Source organism: Tiliqua scincoides, chromosome 4, assembly GCF_035046505.1.
Source record: "Tiliqua scincoides isolate rTilSci1 chromosome 4, rTilSci1.hap2, whole genome shotgun sequence".
NCBI classification, from domain to species: domain Eukaryota; kingdom Metazoa; phylum Chordata; class Lepidosauria; order Squamata; family Scincidae; genus Tiliqua; species Tiliqua scincoides.
In genome coordinates, this window is record NC_089824.1 from 26,674,780 (window position 1) to 26,695,312 (window position 20,533).

Sequence of the window (20,533 nt, forward strand, 5' to 3'; positions counted from 1 at the left end):
AATAGCAGCTATTGAGACACACCAAGTTATCACCTTACCATTGTTCAAGCAAACAACACTGTCTGTCTAAGCCAGAGGTGAACTGCCCACCTTATGTGGGTTCTTCTCACCAGAGCCTCTGGTCAAACTGAGAAATGATACACATGTATGCCACAACTTCAGTACTGTGTCACTTTCAGCACTCTGAAAGCTCTCTCGAGACACAATACTTTACAGTGAGGGCCAAAGCAACACATTATATGAAATGTAGTTTAGCCCTGCAGGTTTGGTTTTCTGCTCAGTTAAACTGTAGCCATGGGGTAGGCAGGGGAAAGTGAAGAAAAAGGAAGAATCAGAGTTGGGATTATAGTGCGTTGGGGCAGGGAATTTAACTCCTTCCTGCTATGCTGACCCATCTAGGTCAGTACTGTCTGCTGGCAACTTAAAACCAAAACCTGCATACTATGCACGTGTTCTGCTACCCAGCCCCTCCATACCCTAGCACAGTGATTTTCAACCTTTTTCATCTCATGGCACACTGACAAGGTACTAAAATTGGTTTTTGACAATTGACAAGGCACACCATGCTGTTGATGGGGGCACACATCCTCCAATGGCCCTACTAATAAATGACCCTCCCCTAAACTCCCACAGCACACCTGCAGACCATTTGCAGCACACCTGTGTGCCAGGGTACAGTGGTTGAAAATGGCTGCCCTAGCAGGTCCCAACTACTTTTCAACACACACAAAAAGAGGTGGCACATGCTGCTGTTTCACTGCAATGAAAACATCAGGAACACATTCATTTTCCAAGATACAATTCTCCATTTGAACCGATATAGGACCATTATTCCCTCAACCTTTCTCCTTCCCAATCTCAGCAATTTGCAAGCAGGTGCCAATTTCTTTAAACTCTACCAGTTCGTATTAAATAGACTACTCATACATTGGTATTCTACTTGGAATCATTGGGTTAACTGGAACAGGGGATGCCAATAAAAGCTCACAACCTATTTAAAGAATGAGTACCAAATTATTATTGCCATTTGTGATTGCTCTATAGTAGTTTGCAATTGTAGTTTGCAATTGAATAAAATGGAAGAGTTACTTTTGGATAGCAAGGAGTCAGGGAATGTGTTTTGAAACATGAACTTCACCTTTCGAAGCTTAAAAATGGCAAGTTCTACCTACCTGCTTGTCAGTCCAGTGGTATAGAATGCAGAATGTATTGCATATTACTTGCTATGGTGGAAAGCAGCAAAGTTAGTCTAGCTGGCATGAACAGTCCCTTCCATGTAAGAAGCTACATAAATTCAGCTTGCAGGAACCCAAGATAGATATGCCAATGCGCATATCTACTGTGTGGCATGCAGAAGATGGAAAGTGCTATAAAACAGGCACTCAACAAACTCATGTGGCTTCATCACACATGCATCCCAGAATTTTCTACATGAAAGTGACTTCCAGAAATTCTTCCCAAGCCAAGGAGAAAAGAACAGAATTACCAGCAATGCCTTATTTTTATATGAATGGGCTGTTAACATTTACCTAGGTAAAGTGTTCTGCAGGCTTAAAAGGGATTTATGGTAGGTCTATGAACACGTAGTGGATACTACCCTTCAGACCCATAATTACCACTGTGCTAATATTACATGCTAAGAGTCTGATTTGCAAAGTAAACCCATAGAATCTGCAGTGAATGCTTGTAAAAATGTGGGCCATGTAGAGACAAGGCCCGAGAGCTTGTTACAACAGTGAAGGTACCACTGCTAAAGTTCACCAACCATGAGAAAGACACGCAGTAGGTTAAAAGGGAAATCGACTCTATGACAGGCTATTCTTGACTGAGGCTCCCACTGTTAAATGCGGGGGGGAGGGCATGGAGGAGATACTCTTTGGCTCACCAGCAGAACAGGGAGAAAGACAGACAACCCTCAAACTGCAGTAAGAATGAGAATTATTGAGGGCAAATGCATGGCTTGATAGGTTTTGACAAAATATCTTCCTCAGGGGCACTAGTGACACATGCTTCTACTTCAGACAGTGTTTCTTCAGAGAGTACATTGGTACATGAAGTGCCTGAGGAAGATATAGTCTTGAAATGCATGGACAATGTATCTAAATTGTCCTTCAGGCACAGTTTAAGTTCATGTCTCATTTTCCTTTTTCAGCCTTTTTTGGTGCAGCCCTCCTTTCCTTATGGCCTCCCCATCTTCCATATCTACAGGAGGCACTGCCCTCTATCTCCCATGGTTTTCTCAGTATGGGAGAGAGGGAGCCACAGTTTAGTTCACTCAAAACCATTTCGCTGCCCTGCCCCATTTGCAGAGGAGTGCAGGCCAGCCTAACAAGAGGCTGGAAGGTGATGCTAGCATCTTGTTGCTGCAAGAATACAATCCCATGACCTATTGTACCTGGGGATATATTATTTGCATGTGAACCACCTTCTCCCTTACAAAGCTGCCCAAGCCCTTACATTGACTTCAAACACCCTGCTTCACAAACTATTGTCATTAGAAGTTTGGTGGCTGGGTGAGGGAGAGGCAGGGCCTTTTTTGTGATGGCACCAGAACATTCCTTCCCTGGAAAGAACTGTTGGGCTTCACTACTGCTCACATTTACACAGGCATTTAAGACTCACTTGTCTAAGGAACCTTTCAGTTTTTAAATGGTCTGTGCCCTTTTAACGGAACAATCCTATGAACTCAGGAAAGTGTTGTAGGATTGCAGCCTGAAACAGATTCAATTGGTTGCTGCTATAGTTAAGCTTTGAATTTTGTATATCTGTGTTTTACAGGCAAAATTGGGGGGTTTATTGTTTTGAATGGAAAGTAATCAAGTGTCTCAATATCCCCAACAAAAACTTCCATCAGGCAGACGGAAGTGCCACAGCCCAGATGCAGGTGCCACAGCCCAGATGCAGGTGCCACAGCCCAGAGGCTCAGTAGAAGGGAAATATGAGGCTGGTGGGTCTGTTGCTGTGAAGCTATTGAGACTAGTTAAAATGTCCAACTAATAAAGAATACAGTACATAGGGTGACATTTGTTGCTTTCCAGAATGAAGCAAAAATTCCAGAAACATTTAATCTGGAACAATGCATTTGTTCAGCACAATGCAAGCTCCTTCTTTGAAGTTACATTCTGAGTACAAGCCTCTGTTGACTGCAAAGTACAAAGCCTATACAGATTTTCATTGTCCAGATTAACATCCGAGAATTAAGACAAGGCAGTCAGTTTTAATTAGTCAGCTTCAGTTGCAGTTTTCTTTGTAAACTGCATCCTTAATATCTACTTTGCTGAAAAAGTTTTTTCAAAGTAGGTTTTTTTTTCTGCTGCAAATCCTAAGCCTGGTCCCTTCAGAGTGCTGTCCTGGCTCAATACCAATTCAATTTAATAGAGATCAAGTTGTAAATTACTAATGAACTCTCATAATTAAAATGATATGGACTTACTGGCATCATCCATAAATTCAAAGTCGCCCCCCAATTCAGTTGTTAAGTGGTACTGGTCAGGATCTGTCAAGGCGCTCAGTACAATCAGCAGAACCACTGAGTTGGTGATCTAGGTATGGAAGAAAAGTCAAAAAGGTTAGTTTGTACAACATACAACTGAAGCATACAGAGATTGGATACGATAAGCCAGCGATTTTCAACCTTTTTCATTTCATGGCACACTGACAAGGCACTAACATTGTCAAGGCACACCATCAAGTTTTTGACAATTGACAAGATACACCGTGCTGTCAGTGGGGGGCTCACATCCCCCATTGGCCCTACTAATAATAAATGACCTTCCCCCAAATTCCTGTGGCACACCTGTGGACCACTCACAGCACACCAATGTGCCACGGCACGGCTGCTACAAGCATTTAGTGGAAACTACTGTTAGAGACAATATTTCCTTTCCTACCATAGCCCACATTGGGAGAGAGTGGACAGTATCCATTATCTCCTTCCTATGTGAACACATGATTACAACTTCCTATCCTGCTGGACACTCAAGACTTGGATGCAATTTAAGTACGTACAATAGGACTTATGTACATAAAAGGTCCAATATGCATCAATCACAAGTGGTATTTCAGACAAAAGTGATGTAATTGTCCAAACATTCAGGGTTAAACTACACTCAAATGCTATGGTCATGTATGAACATTCTTGGTCTCAAAAGGCAGGAGACGCGTACTCAAAGGGAGTTGCTCCATATGCAAGAAAGAGATAAGAGAGTATCATTTGATTTGGTCCAATGTCATATAGAACTGGGGCGCTTTTAGAGGTTTGGTGCCTTACAACTTTACCTCCTTCGTCATCCCTCTTACAGTATGAGGCAGACAGTATGGTTTTATTAAAAAGATAAATAGGTACACCAGCCTCAAGTAGCTCTGAGGAAGTACCAATACATACTTGCCACATACATACACGCCACAAAATACTGACTCTTTTGCAGCAACAGGCTAACAAGGCTATGTCTTGTATTTTAGAAATGGGCTATGTCAGAATGCCAGATGCAAGGGAGGGCACCAGAATGAGGTCTCTTGTTATCTGGTGTGCTCCCTGAGGCATTTGGTGGGCCGCTGTGAGATACAGGAAGCTGGACTAGATGGGCCTATGGCCTGATCCAGTGGGGCTGTTCTGATGTTAAGGCTACTCTTTCTAGAATTTAGCAAGTGTTTGTGCACAAAGACTACTTTCTCTTGCATACTCCCTTGCATGCACTCCCATCAACTTGCATGCTGTTCTGAATTTCTCTGCTGACTGAGGTGTAGCAGGTGAGTACAAGGAACAGGGCTTTTTTGTCACAGTACCAGTACTTTTAAACCTCTTCCTCTGGAAAACCTGACTGGCCCTTGGGCGCATTTATTTCATTAACTGGTCAAGACATGACTTTTTAGAATGACTGATGTTGACCTAACTCCTTTTGCAGCTGTTGCTCCAACGTGGGCTCAGACCCTTTTTGAAATTTTTCGCACTCTTTTTTTATAATCTGCTACTGCCATTTTTTAAATAAACTGATCTTTCACGTCTTTGGGGAAAACTGAAGCACAAACACTTGGGAAACACTGAAGGAGCAAAGCTACCCATAATTCTTCTCAGGGTGCACCAATGTGAGCATCTGCAACACATATGTGGGGACCCTGCAACACACAGGGTCTCTCCCCACATGGCCCCTGCCAGTCACCATAACTAGCATTTTGCTAGTTAGAAATAAGTAACCTCTAACAATAGGCTATTTATTCTTCCTCAATAATCCTTTCCATTTAGATTTAAAAAATTACTGTTGCCAGTTTATTCCGTTCTAGAAATCTAAAATGATTGAAAAGCAACTCTAATTGAGATTCTTGTGAAAGTTTCCCATTCACAGATTACTGATCTGGATAATGTTGATGAGCTGAACTCAATGAGCTCTTTTTTGAGCTGTTGCTAGGTAACCATAAGCATGCCAGTTTGTGTGATGGGCTCTAGAAAGAGACCAATTGGAGTCGATTCACCGAAGCCGCTAGGCTCAGGGCTACAGGCCAAGGGCTGGATGCAATGCCAGGGTGATATTAGCCACACACACTCTCCATTGCCAGACAACTCCAGCTCAGATGTTGGCGGCAAAGCCACTTCAATAAATCAGATCTGACTGGATCACATATAAAGCAGGGATGGGGTCGGATTTTCAGAACAAAGGAGCAGGCAGGTGGGACAAGTCACCTCTACAACAATTGCTCTTCACATAACACCAGATAACACCACATAATCAGATAACTCTCACATAACACCAGAACCAGGGGACATCCACTAAAACTGAGTGTTGGGGGAGTCAGGACAGACAAAAGAAAATATTTCTTTACTCAGTGTGTTGTTGGTTTGTGGAACTCCTTGCCACAGGATGTGACGGCATCTGGCCTGGACACCTTTAAAAGGGGATTGGTCAAGTTTCTGGTGGAAAAATCCATTACGGGTTACAAGCCATGATGTGTATGTGCAACCTCCTGATTTTAGAAATGGGCTATATCAGATGCAAGGGAGGGCACCAGGATGTAGGTCTCTTGTTATCTGTTGTGCTCCCTGGGGCATTTGGTGGGCCGCTGTGAGATACAGGAAGCTGGACTAGATGGGCCTATGGCCTGATCCAGTGGGGCTGTTCTTATGTTCTTCCAGTTTCGTATCTTGGCTTGTTTGTAAACTGATGCATGAAGTCAACCAATCCTGGTTTTTTTAAAAACTATCTCCCTGTGCACACCAAAGGAAGGGGCAGCTCATGGTCATGCTTGATAGCTAAACCATAATTTAGTCCAACATCTGAACTAAGCTCAACACCAAGAAGTTTGAATTTATATATTTTACATAGTTGTATCTTGCCCCTTCTCTACAGGGCTCTGAGTAGCATATAAATTTTTCTGAAGTGCCATTCATTCACGGCCAAGTGTTGCTAGAAAGCAAACTGGGGTTTTCGTATCCACAAGCTGGGACACAATTAGATGTGCTTCTAACCATGCAATGTGGCCTGGTGTGTAGATTCTCCTAAATAGCGGTGGGGGGAGGGGCAAAACAGGGCAGAACATAGCAGGTAGGCGAGAGCTTTAGGACTACTTTTAGGACTTTATCCTAGGCGATATGCAGTGCAGGTCTGGATTCAAACCAGACTGAGAGGTGTCTCCTTAGGGAGGTGCCTACTTATTTCTATGAGCTGAAAGGCCTTTAATAGTTTTCTCCTAGGAAGGGCCATGCTCAGGTCAGAGAATGCTTCTGGGCAATTAGGTCTATTGAGGAAGATGAATCGTAGCAGCAGCCTCTAGGAGCCAGAGGCTTATGTACTCCAAGGCAAAGCTCGAGATGCAAGGTAGAAATAGAGACAGACTAGCAGGTCCCCTACAGAGGCCACATATATACATCAGATCAGCATCTGTTACCCTGCATGTGCCTGATCTTGTCTGATCTCGGAAGCTAAGCAGGGTCAGGCCTGGTTAGTACTTGGAAGGGAGACCGCCTGAGAATACCGGGTGCTGTAGGCTTATACCATAGTCTTTCAAGACTGAAGGTTGCCAACCATATACATCAGATAGTGAACTACAATACGCAATAGAAGAACAAGGCAAAACCAAAAGGAACAAACCAGGTTGATTGACATGCTCAATTCTAAGTTTCCAACGCATTTAATAAGGTTCTCACAACCTTCCACCCAAAAGAGTACACAGGCTTCCAGATGTTCCTTGACTCAATCTCCAATGAATAGACATGCATAGGATTGCACTGTTAGTTGCACATCTGCATCTCGAGTGTACTTGACTATTCTGGCCTTAGCAAACAGTAACTGCAAATCAAGAAAGTCACCTCCTATTCTCCAGATGTTTCCAAGCTGTCAGAACACATAAAGAATCACATGAGGACGGAAATAGCAGAGACAAGCGCACAGGCAAACAAGCAGGCAGACAGTATTAGCACATAATGGATTAGAGGAAGGCCACTGACTCAAAGGAAGCCAAGTGTTCTGTTTGCATGATAGGCAAAATAAGGTGACTTATGCTGTGGTTACATAAAGGATAAAGCTGGTGCAAATCACTTAGTAAGCAAGTCAGCAATTCCATTCCTTCTCAGAAAAATGCTTAAGTTACAAATCTGAAACCAATAACTATCTTGTAAGACTCATGATATACCAGGTGAGAAGTAGTTTCAGATGCACTATCTGACCAGCCAAACTTTAACCACACAGAAGAAAGCAAGCAGCAAAGTAAAAGGCAGGGCCAAATTGGACAGAAATCTGTCCAGCTAAGCTGGAACTCTACTCCCAATAACGCCCTCCTGTTGCGGCGAGGGTACCGTTAAAAAATACCAGACTTTCCAAGATCGTGGATCAGGTTTCATTAGAGCAGGGGTGTCCAAAGTTTTTGGCAGGAGGGCCACATCAGCTCTCTGATACTGTGTTGGGGGCCAGAGGAAAAAAGAATTAATTTACATTTTTTAATTTGAATAAATTTACATACGTTAACATAAATGAATATATTAAAGATGAACTTATATGAATGAATTAAGGTCTTGCAATAGCTCAATGCCTATAAAAGGCCTTGCACAAAGCAAGGCTGGCCTTTCCTTTGCTGCCACTGCTCCATCACAGATGTGAAACAGCAAGCAGTGGAGGGAGCTCTCATCCACAGCTCACACGAGAGGTCAAACAGTCACCCTCACGCTGAGAGCAGTTGCGTTGGGCCAGTGTGGGCTTTAACAAATCTCCGGAGGGCCAGAGGCTCATTGGAGACTGAAGGCTCCCTGAGGGCCGGATTGAGAGGCCTTGAGGGCCGCAAGTGGGCCCCGGGCCGGAGTTTGGGCACCCCTGCATTAGAGTATCTGTACAGACAGATGCTAGGGGGAAATGGCATAGCCTCCTCAAATCAGCATGACACAACTGACAGTGTGCTCACATTCAGTGGCGTTGCTAGGGGAGTGTGGGTTGCAGCAGGTGATGCAGTCAGGGGCGTGACACCACTACTGGTCAAAATTGTAATACAACATATTATATATCTTTCAATGCGTAATTTCATGCAGAATACAATGAAATTAGTACTATTTAAATATCTGTGTTCTATCAGAAGTTATGGCCAAATAACCAGAAAAGGAAAACACAACTGTCTTATACAACAAAAAGGGGATTTTCTTAGGTCAAAACTGACCAATGAGACTGTGAGAGCCTGTGTCATAACAACATCTCATGACACAGCAAGGGACCAATAAAATGTTAGTATGAGTCAGCTCTCATTTTCATGCATCAGAGCTAATACGAGAACTCTTATTCCATTGTGGGAATGTCATCAAGTTGGTCACTGGTTTTGTTTGTTTTTGTTTACTGATTTGTTGGGTGACCTGTACTGTTCTGTGTTAAAATAAATAAATAAATGGGATTACACCAACACTAGTGATGCCACTGCCCTTCGGAGGGAATCGTAGCACAGCTCCTGACCCCTTTGGAGGGCTCAGGTGGAGGCCAGTCTGGCTCAATGTGGGTCCAGGGGACCCACGTTGAGCCAGATTCATGGATTAACAATCCACAGATAAACAGGCTCCACCTGTATTTGCTAACTTTCCCTTCTACCTTTGCAACCAGATCCTTTCACAAGATGTTCCAAAATCCTTCATACTGCCAATGAATCTGTGTCACTCTTGAGTAATGTTAACTATGTAACTCAGTCAGCCCCTTGAGTACTGGGATGGATGAAAGATTCAAAGCCTCTTTCCAAAGGTACCCCACTCTCAGAGGCACACAGCTCCAAATCATGAGGTAGATGAGTCCACCTGCTGACTCCTCTACCCTCCTCAATTTAGCAAGAGTGCTGAGAGCTGTTGTTCATTACCCTTGTGGCATCCTTTTTGCAACATTGAAGAGGCCCTCTGTTTTGGCTGTGTCAGGGGAAAAACGCAGGATCTTTGTCCCAGTAAAATGTTTAGACATGATTCTTTCAGGGGGTTTTAGACATGATTCTTTCAGTACTGGGAGGCTTCCTTGCCAAGTTATGGGCTTCCATCTCCCAGAAGTTCCCTTTAGATATCATGTCACACCATTTCATTAGTTCATGCTCCCAACTGCAGCGATGTGTATACAAGAGGCCACACACAATTGCCAGGAAACCAGAATTGTCAGCTTCTCTAAAGAGAAGCCAGGCACCTGGAAGTATATTTTGTCCCAGAACCTAAATCTTTCATGGGCTGACCAGGCTCCAGCATAACAGTGGTGTGACTTGGAAGGTATATCATGCTGATTCAACTCTGTTGAGCTGAGGAAGCAAGTAATTTACAGCCTGCCATTCTCATCTGTAAAATGACAATAGTGCCACTTGACTTGTTTAAGCAGTTCAGAAACCCTCATTGTGACAGAACCAATCACTATTGTATGCAAAAAGGCAATTACTGAATATGCCCGAAAAGATTTTACAATTACAGTGCATGAAGGCAAATAGCCCCAGTTGCTATAAATTCCAATCAGAGGAACTTCTATTCTAGTTAATGTGCTATTGTTAATGTGCTAACAACCTCTACTAAACATCCTAGAAGACCTTACTGTGTAGAGTGCAACAGGAGATGACTACCGTAGATACTCGCCTATAGGGCGATAAATTTGTCCCAACAGATAGCTCCTGAATCTACCCTTCGCCTTATCTGCGGGGGCACTCGGGGTCAGGGCTGTTTCAGGCACACTGCAGAATAGCTGTGGTGCTGCTGGGGAGGGTGACACGCCACCCACTCCCCCACCATGCAGGGAGCCTGACGGAGCTGCTCGGTTCGCCTGCCGCTCCCTCCTTCCCACCTCGAGCGGGGAGCCTGACAGAGCTGCTCCTCTCACCTTCCTGTCTCCCTCCCTCCTCATTGCTCCTCCTGGGCATTGCAGTTCCGCCTGCTCAGGCTCCCCGAGCCTGGTCTCCTTGGCTCTGACTTCCTCCTCCTCTGCTCATCTTTGCAAGGACCGGAAAGGGGAGCAGGAGCCTGGAGCGCGTCCCATGCTTGTTGTCAATGGGGCTTACTCCCAGGAAAGTGCACATAGGATGGCAGCCTTTGAGCCCAAAGCCAGTGCATACCTACTCAGAAGTAAATCACATCAGATGGGTGCCCCCCAGAGGAAAGGGTACATGCTGCGAGAGAAGCCTCCTGCCCAGGATGCCAACATCCATGTAAAGGTAAGGGGTGAGTGGAAAATGTGCATCTCTGGTGTGCTGGCCAGCAGGGCGAGGGACACGAGAGTTTTTAATTGAGCTTTCAAACCACCGGTTGCAACTATGTGATGAGACATATAGTCTGGTCATATAGTCTGGTTGAAGACCAGGAAACAGAGAGTGGGTGTCAATGGGCAATTTTCACAATGGAGAGAAGTGAAAAGCGGATCCCAAGGATCTGTCCTGGGACTGGTGCTTTTCAACCTCTTCATAAATGACCTGGAGACAGGGTTGAGCAGTGAGGTGGCTAAGTTTGCAGATGACACCAAACTTTTCCGAGTGGTGAAGACCAGACGTGATTGTGAGGAGCTCCAGAAGGATCTCTCCAGACTGGCAGAATGGGCAGCAAAATGGCAGATGCGTTTCAATGTCAGTAAGTGTAAAGTCATGCACATTGGGGCAAAAAAATCAAAACTTCACATATAGGTTAATGGGTTCTGAGCTGTCTGTGACAGATCAGGAAAGAGATTGTGGGGTGGTGGTGGACAAGTGTCGACCCAATGTGTGGCATCAGTGAAGAAGGCCAATTCTATGCTTGGGGTCATTAGAAAAGGTATTGAGAACAAAGCAGCTAATATTATAATGCCATTGTACAAATCTATGGTAAGGCCACACCTGGAGTATTGTGTCCTGTTCTGGTCGCTGCATCTCAAAAAGAATATAGTGGAAATGGAAAAGGTGCAAAAGAGGGCAACTAAGATGATTGCTGGGCTGGGGCACCTTCCTTATGAGGAAAGGTTATGGTGTTTGGGCCTCTTGAGCCTAGAAAAGAGATGCCTGAGGGGGGACATGATTGAGACATACAAAATTATGCATGGGAAGGATAAAGTGGATAGAGAGATGCTCTTTACACTCTCACATAACACCAGAACTAGGGGACAGTCACTAAAATTGAGTGTTGGGAGAGTCAGGACAGACGGAAGAAAATATTTCTTTACTCAGCATGTGGTTGGTCTGTGCAACTCCTTGCCACAGGATGTGGCCTGGATGCCTGGATGCCTTTAAAAGGGGATTGGACAAGTTTCTGGAGGAAAAATCCGTTATGGATTACAAACCATGATGTGTATGTGCAACCTCCTGATTTTAGAAACGGGCTATGTCAGATGCAAGGGAGGGCACCAGGATGCCGGTCTCTTGTTATCTGGTGTGCTCCCTGGGGCATTTGGTGGGCCGCTGTGAGATACAGGAAGCTGGACTAGATGGGCCTATGGCCTGATCCAGTGGGGCTGTCCTTATGTTATGTACTTAAATTCCATTATTGTCAATGGGGCTTACTCCCAGGAAAGTGTGCATAGGATGGCAGCCTTTGAGCCCAAGCCAGTGTATGCCTACTCAGAAGTAAGTTCCATTATTGTCAAAGGGGCTTACTCCCAGGAAAAGATTGTAGCTTGAAGATGGGGAAAGAAATGGGAGGGCTGTTTCTTTATGCAGAGTCTACAGCTCTGCATAGGCTTCTTCCAAGCAAGGGGGAGGAGGGGAGCCCCCCACACTGTCTCCCTCCTGCCCGCCCGCCCCTACTCCTGCACTGCCTGCTTCTCTCTGCCCTTCAGCCCCAGCCCCTCTCTTCCCTCCACCAGCCTTCACTCTGTTGTACTGTTTTCTCCCCCTTCTCCTTGCCTTGCCCCTTCTCTTCTCCCTTCCCCACTGTCCCTCTTTCTCTGCCCCTATTTACAAGCCATGCAATCAGGGAAACTGACCAGGAAACTGATTAGAGCAGCAGACAGCAGTTTCCATTTGCACATCCCCCCAAGACAGAGAGCAGAGCTGAACCAGCTCCCCTGAATCACCCCACTTCTTTAAGAGTGAAACTCCCCTGACAGCCTTGATCCTGCTGTAAATCAAGAGGATGAAACAGCCTTCAGACCAGGTGAGGGTGGGCTTGTTGCAGCTGCAGGATGCACCTTCCCTGAAAGTGGAAACACTCCCATCAAATGTCTCACAAACTACAATTCAGAGCACCATTACTTAGGATTAACACCCAGGGAAAGCAATGGGTCTGCTTCTGAGTGAATAGGGTTTCAGCTATGTGCAGCTGCACTTGGTCACAGTCATTTGTTGTTGCTTGTCTCTGCTGTGAATTGAATTGCACACTCCCAGTTGCGTTCTAAGTTGTAATTTATATGTAGAGCTTCTGGCTTAAGAGCAGAAGACTCTGCCTTTGCACTGTTTTGCACCAGAAATGTCCTGAGAAATTCTGAGTGATAGATCACTTTTTAACATTTTAGTTTTTTTTCCTGTGCTGGTCTTCAATCACTGGTTCATACATGAATTGATCACCAAAAATTAGCTATTGGTGGGGCTTTCACAGTCAACTAGCTACCTCCCTTGCTGGCCCTGCAAGGCATTCTGGAGCACTGCCATTATTCCATTCTCTTTCAAGTACCCCCAAAGTTGAGTGCCAGGTTGAACCCCAGGTTGGAAACCACTGTTCTATTAGTATGTTGTTTATAGTGCAGTTACTCTTTGATAGTGTTTACAAAAAAATGGTGAAGACCAGAATTTAAAAGTTTATGAATAAAAATGAATCTTATGATCTTTTACTATATTTTTTAAGAGACTGTCAGGTAACAATTACTGGTAGGTTATTTTTCAGGATCTGGCCTAGGGTAAAATCAGACAAAACTATAATCAGACACTCCCCCCCCCAACTTTATGACCCCGACTTATCTGAGCGTCATAGAAAATTCTATGATTCTTGCCTCAAAACCTGCCCTCGGCTTATCTGTGAGATTGATTTATAGGCACATATCTACAGTAGTTTTTTTGCGATGATGAAATAAAAACAGACAACACCACTTTCTGCACTTTGCAGTTTTGTAATAAAAATTAAAAATGTTTAAGAATGCCTCTAGCGACGACATTGACTAAAGCAGGGATGACAAACTTGTTGCATACAGAAGGCCAAAGTTACCATTCATGGTCCCTGCTGAAGGGCGGAAGTGACATAATTAAGCAGATGATGACCAGAAATAAGCACTTTGTTCTCACATAGAAACTCATCAATTGCAAACGACATAAGAGAAAATGTGCTAATCTTGATCATATTTTCAAGATATGAGAGAGTCCAATTATCATGCTGGGAAAGCCCAATTATCATGGGGGACAGATAAATTGCTTCTGGGGGCCACGTTCGACTTGTGAGTCTTATGTTTGACACTCCTGAACTAAAGCATTTGCCCCACGCAGTGACGTTTTTGAGGGCTGTGAGGTTCTGGGTCATCTCTCATGCTACAGATTTCTGGACTTTAACAAGCTGCACTAAAATTTCTGGAATTTCAGATTTCAAACCTAGTACAGCAGTGGTTCTCAAACTGGTGGGTCGCGACCCACCAGTTAGTGCAAAGGTTAGTTTAAGGAGTTGGGGGAGGGAAGAGGTAGGGAAGCGATCCCAGGATTGCATCCGTTTGGGGGGCAAGGGGGGGTGCTTGTCACTTTTAGAAGGCAGGGCTGCAGCAGGCTGCAGGAGGTGCGGGGAGCCCTGCGCAGCACTGCCTTCTAAAAGTAAGTGACAAGCACCCCCCCTCCCTGCCTTAGCAGCTCGATCCTGGGGTTCACGTTGCTGCCCTAGCCCCTCCCCCACAAAGACTTACTGAGGGAGTAAAGCTCCCTCAAAGTTTGAATACCACTGTAGTACAGTATAACAAAAAAGTATTTTTAAATGACTTGTGTCTTTGCAAAAGATGCAAACGAGAAGGGTCCCTTTTTGATTCAGAGGAATGGTATTTCATCTGACACACTGCAGGAAAGAGCGAAACGCTCTAGACAACAACATTGCTTCTTTAGGTTTATGGGCTCTTTCTCTACAGGTTAGAGGATAAATGAAGAACCTAGATGAACAACAGATTCGGAGAGGCACCAGCCAGTAATAAGGTCCCCGAGGATGACTCACTAGAATCACAGCAAATGTTAGCTCCTGAAGCTGCGCTGCCCCTAAGATTTCCCCGATTTGGTCAGGCTTTAAAGCTAACTAGTATGTCTGCCACAGAGACCTGGTTTTACTGGCATTTCTTACCCGATAATAAAAAAATTCCAATCCTGGTCACAAAACCCTGAGAATTGAAAGGTCAACTGCGCAGTTTGTTTAATAGTAATGGATACTGAACATCAAACAGCCCACTCCAACCAACTTTCCAGCAACTATGCAACCAAAATTTAGCCCTGAGGCAAGGAACAACTTAATGCTCAAATAAATTAAGGGAACAAGTGTTCCCTTACGTTGAAGAGGTCTCCATAACTGTCCCCCCCACTCCAGAATGCAGTGTACACCCCATTGGCACTGGAAAGCTGGTAGGATTAGACTGAAAGATGACTAGCTTTACGTTGAACATTTTATTAGAATGCCTTCATTCCACAATAAACAGCTTCTGCACACTCAAGAACGTGATCTGGAGTGAGCAGTAACAGGCTCCCAAATGAATTTCCCCTGTTTTAAATTTAAATTTGCCATCCCAGATTGTGGATTAATTCTGACAAACAGGATTCCACTAATGAGACTTATGCAAGCTGCAGGAAAAAAAATCCCATCAGCTGTACATTGATGAGATGGCTCCTGGGAGCAGCCATGCCTATCGTGGCATCCACCCACCTTCCCCAATTAATTATATAAACGGAAACAGCCAGCACAGCAGACGGCATGGTTGCTCTAAGTCCATGAATTCCAGAAATAACTGTCATGCTCACATAGATCTAACAGACTCTCATTTGGCTTCAGCATCACCTACGAAATAAGCACATGTGACTCGTCAAAATGATGGTCTCCTTCAAAGTGCAAATGCAAGGGGAAGCTTTTCTGCATTTGAAGCATCTTACACTCATTCGGGAGCTCAAGAGGTGACAGCAACAAAGGGATAGACACACTTTGAATCCTATGCCACTCTCCCGACACTGCAAATGGGGTATTAAAGAGGAGTCTAGCTATCGAAGTCAAAGGTGTCCATAAATAATGCATAAGTTGCAGGGAGGCATAAAGAACGACCAATTAAATTTAAATGATATTTTCCACTTTTCACACAAGTTCACAAAGCGGTTTTCAGTGTTACTCCATAGCAATAACTCTTGAATAACGTGCCACAGCTGATAGACATCATTAAAGAAGACCAAGGTGAATGCAGTGGTTAATAGTTACATCTTAGCTAGATTGTGGGAACACATCTTAGAAACTTTTATGTAAATACAGCTTAGTCTTCAAAGTTTTATGCTGGCGTATTAAAGAGGCCTTTATACTGGCTAACCGCAAACAAAAGACAAAATAAAAGAAGTGAAAGCATTGGTTCACTCCAGACAGTGCACATACTCCATAATACCTTGCACTTGCCCCAGTTTCTAGTTAGATAGAAGCAGAGCTGTGCAGTGCACTCCCATCACCAATTCCATGGAGGTTTTAGCTAAATCCAAGAAAGAAATTGCTTTCTGTCTCTTATTCAGTTCTGTCATGCTCTCCTGTGGTCTAAGAGAGTACAGCAGAGCACTACAATGCTAGGGAAAAGCACCTTCCCATCATCTCTGACAGTATGTGGTTCAGACACCACCACCATCAGGGAGACCAAATATGATGGGCCTTTAGTTACTAAACACATATTCAGCACCTTCATCAATGCCCCATTTATAAGACCGTTAAGTGCTTTTCCTCTGACTTGGGTCCTTGACAACAAGTATACAAAACTTAAATGTGTTAATCTCTGGCAGACAAACAAAGATGACCAGTAACCTTTTGTGGAAACTAAAGTCATAATTACCTGATGGAAATAAGCATACCGATTCCTCATCAGAGAATGGCAGCATTCATAAAATTTACTTATAAGCAAAGTTGGCAAAAGAGATATTCAAATCAGCAGTTTTTCCACCTCATCTGCTACTGACAAGTATGGATGGAAGCCTCATAAGTATGGATGGAAGCCTCCAGTTTTCCTATTGAGTACAGCGCAACTTGCTTCTAAATATATAGGCATAGAATTTTGCTGCAAGTTATCTTGAAGGGTCAAACCTCACAAGATGGGACTATGAAGTAGTCAGATTTTCTTCAGATGGTGATGCTAACATTATGACTCTTGCACCAGTGAAGCCCCAGACTTTAGTGAAGCCCCAAGAACTAGACCAAGTTCAAAGAAGAGCACAGAATAGGATGGGCTTGTTATTAATTAGCTAGTTGTTTCCTCACAGAAGAGCCAAAAGTATCAACGCATAAGTGAAATTCGTTTGGCAGTGTGTCACTTGCAATAACTGAGTATTTGAACAGTTTTCATTTTTGCAAATGTTTACAATCACAATACTACAAAGCAGTAAAATGATCATGATTCTCTGGGCAAGGTTAGCCTAGTGTTGCCATTCATCCGCTTCTCTTAAAGCATGCCCCTGGTGACAATCGAATCCCTGCACCTTCAAACTAGCACAACACACACACCCTGACAAAAATATTCTTATGGACGCATACTTACACAGATGCCATGCCATGCTTATTTATTTACCAAATAAAAGCTACCTTGGGACTGCAGGCTGAAGATCATTTTGGAATTCACTCATAGCTTCCATATTCATCATGACATCCTATCCTTTGAGGTCAGAAAGCTTTTTTGGCAGGGGAGGCTATTGTCCAACCATGGATGGCCAAAAATAAATATTTAATCGACATAGTCACAATGAGCCCTCTGAGACATAAGCACAAAGAACTACTTATGGGTCCAAGGTATTGTATTCCAGGTGTCTCAGACTCATATTGGTCTCTTACACTCTACTTTGTGAATTCTGGGACAAAAGGCTTCCAAAATTTAAGGAAAAGCAAAGCACACATTTAGTGACATTAATTGTGATAAGTGGTCAGGTTTCCCTGCAATATACACGAAAGCAGCAAACAAGAATGCAGAGGCCACTGATTCCAAGGGCATATATGCCTTGCAGGTATTATTTTGCTATTTAAACTCTGATACTTTTTGACACTTTGAAACTCTGGTACCCTGAAACAAGCTTGACACTTAGAGTGTGGATTAGTTCTAGGTCTTCCTGAATGGGGCAGGAACTACAAAAAAAGTGAAACCTGAAACGTGTATTTGAACTTCTCAGTGGGTGGGGAGGCAGGTGAGGCATAGCCTCCCCACTAGAATCTTTCAAAAAGTTTTACTGCCCTACGAGTGCTTGGGTGCCTCACACAACAGCAGCACTTTTCAAAGGACTCCAGTTGGGAGGCTCTGCCTCACCTGCCTCCCCAATCACTGACCATCCCTGCATTTGAAACAGAATATTGGTTCCTTTTGTGTCCAGGAAATGAAAGCACCTCATTTAGGGGTGCTATTTAGGATCAAGAGAAGATGAAAAAGTTGTTGCCTGCACACCTCAGAAATTTAGAAGAACAGGAAGCAGAAGGCACAAGTGCTTCTTGTTCCTTCTAGTTTCAGAAGTCACAAGAGTAAAAAGTGGAGATCCTCAAGTAACAATTACTAACCTAGAGAGGCTACCTGTGGCAGCAGACTTTCCATGGGATTTGTTAAAATGAGCACTTCCCAAAATAGACAAATCAGTGTCACAAAGCAGCTTAGGAAGCAGGTCAAAGTTCTGATCCATTACAAACTGAAAATGAACCTTAAATACCTTGCACTCCTAGCCATGGAGAAATCCATTGTTTCAAAGTCAAGAACCGCAGGCTTTAAAATCCTGATAATAAATGCTGAACAGAGCAAGGTGCTCCCCCGCCCAGAAACATCAAAACCAATGGAGGCAAAGTGTCACTAAATGGAAGACTTTGCCAGTTGAATTCTAAACCTGTTCCATTCCAAAACCCATATTCATCCTAATACCAATACCAATACCAATACCAATACCAATACCAATACCAATACCAATACCAATACCAATACCGGTATTTATATACCGCCTTTCTTGGTCTTTATTCAAGACTTTATTCAAGGCGGTTTACATAGGCAGGCTTATTTAAATCCCCGTAGGGATTTTTACAATTGAAAGAAAGCTCTATCTTTCAAGAGCTACAACAATTCAGATGTTTCCTTCTGATCTGGTCTCCATCCTCCCACGCTCAGAGCAGATGGAATAGCTCGGTTTCAGCTTGTCAGCTGCTTCAAGGTCGCACGGTGCTGGTGGCCTCGAACTGGCTCTACCCTCTAGACCAGACCTCCTGCCCATCCAACTAAATATACCATCCAACTAAATATACAATACCATCCAACTAAATATAGTAAACACTGAAAAGATATTAATGTAGATCTCATCATGTTTTCCTTAAGGATGCAAAGAAATGTATTCAGGTGCAAGATCTCAAGCTGAATTGCTGGACAGCTCCTTTTGACACTGCTTGATCCCCACAGTACAACCTCCTTAGAACTGTTGAGGAATTGCTCTTCGATAGTTGAGTCACTCAGAACAGCTATTAAAACAGGGGTTCCACAAAGCACTTAACATAGCATTTCATTATCTAGCAATGCCAGTTCCGTAGCCAAGATGTTTCTAGAAAATATTTCCTCAAGACGTCAATCCCAATCACCAGAGATCTCCTCCAAGTTTAGGAGCATTTGGTTTTCCCCTTTTTGTGGGTTCTGCCTCTGATTATACAAGCTTTGTACAGAGCCAGACCTTATAGCTCATGACTGCCTAGATTAACTGGCAACAGCTCTCCAGGGTCTCAATCAGGATTTGTCACGAGGTCTACTTGGATATACCAGAGACAAACTGGGACTTTTTGCATACCATCCATAAGCACAGCCATTGAGCCACAGCAGAATACCATTAGTGATTAATTGTACCTTAGTCTGTTCCCAACTTGCACAGAGGAGGCTTTTAACTACTCTGCTAAAATAGCACCATTTTGCAACAAGAAATTAAAGACAAGAGATCTTGTCTCCCTAACCCAGTGATTTTCAACCTTCTAAATCTCACAGCAAACTGACAAGGTACTAAAACTGTCAAGGCACACCATCAGTTTTTAGATAATTGACAAGGCACACCATGCTGTTGGTGGGCAACTAACATCCCCCAATGGCACAAGTCTGAGACTACTAACTCGGCACTTGGTCCCCACACATGCAGACTTGAGCCTGTGTCTGGGTGTACTTGCTTACTTTATTTCATGGTGTGAAAGAGCTCGTGGGGCCATCATTCAGACTGGGCAAGCAGAAGGGAGGTTCCAGTCAGGAGGAAGGGAAGGGTTAATGTTTGCTTTTGCATCTGAGTGGGGGGGGGAGGCAGGAGCAGGCTCTCTTTTCTGTCTCTGAAGGAACAAATTATCATTGAATGGATGGGTAGTCTGATTTTTTTTCTTTGGATGAGGGAGGGCAGGAGGAGGAGCCCAAGGGGTTCTTGCCTTGGAATTGGCTGGAGAAGCCCAGAGAAAAAGGAGGTGGGGAAATGGGGGGGGGGGGGAGGTTCATAGCAATCATGCTTCCCAACCACAAGGCTGCTGCAAGCTCCGCTGTTACTTGGGAGGAGGTAGTCCCATTGAATGACCAGCGCAAATGGGACTGCATACTTCTAAGTAGAGCTGCAAAGGATTGGGTCACCCTGGTAAGCCTCATGTGACCCTCCTCCCCTTTGTTGTTCCTGTCCCCATTCTCACGCAGTCCATCCCACCCCCTCCCACCTTGTTTACAGATGGGACGGGGACATCGGGGCAGTGTTTAAAGAGAACTCCGAGACACACACACACACACACACACACACACAACACCCCAGCAGCAACTTTTTTCCATGGAATTGCAGCTTGCCTTTTAAAGGGAAAGACTTGTAACTTGAGTCTTTGAGTCATGAAAACACTCCGGGTGACTCGGAAAGTGCTCCCATTATAACTCATTTTCGAGTAAAGGGGAGGCGGAGACTCGTGACTTGACTCAAGCTGTGCTGGACTTGCCCATCCCTAGTAATTTGTGAT

General features: G+C 44.1%; 1 protein-coding gene across 1 annotated transcript in view; it reads right to left on the bottom strand.

Annotated features, from left to right (window-relative positions):
• LAPTM4B (lysosomal protein transmembrane 4 beta) overlaps positions 1-20,533 on the bottom strand; it is a 54,756-nt gene that overhangs the window by 26,118 nt on the left and 8,105 nt on the right. The window contains exon 2 of the mRNA XM_066625225.1: positions 3,434-3,542. Coding sequence (XP_066481322.1) covers positions 3,434-3,542 — 109 coding nt within the window. The remainder of the gene's footprint in view (positions 1-3,433; positions 3,543-20,533) is intronic.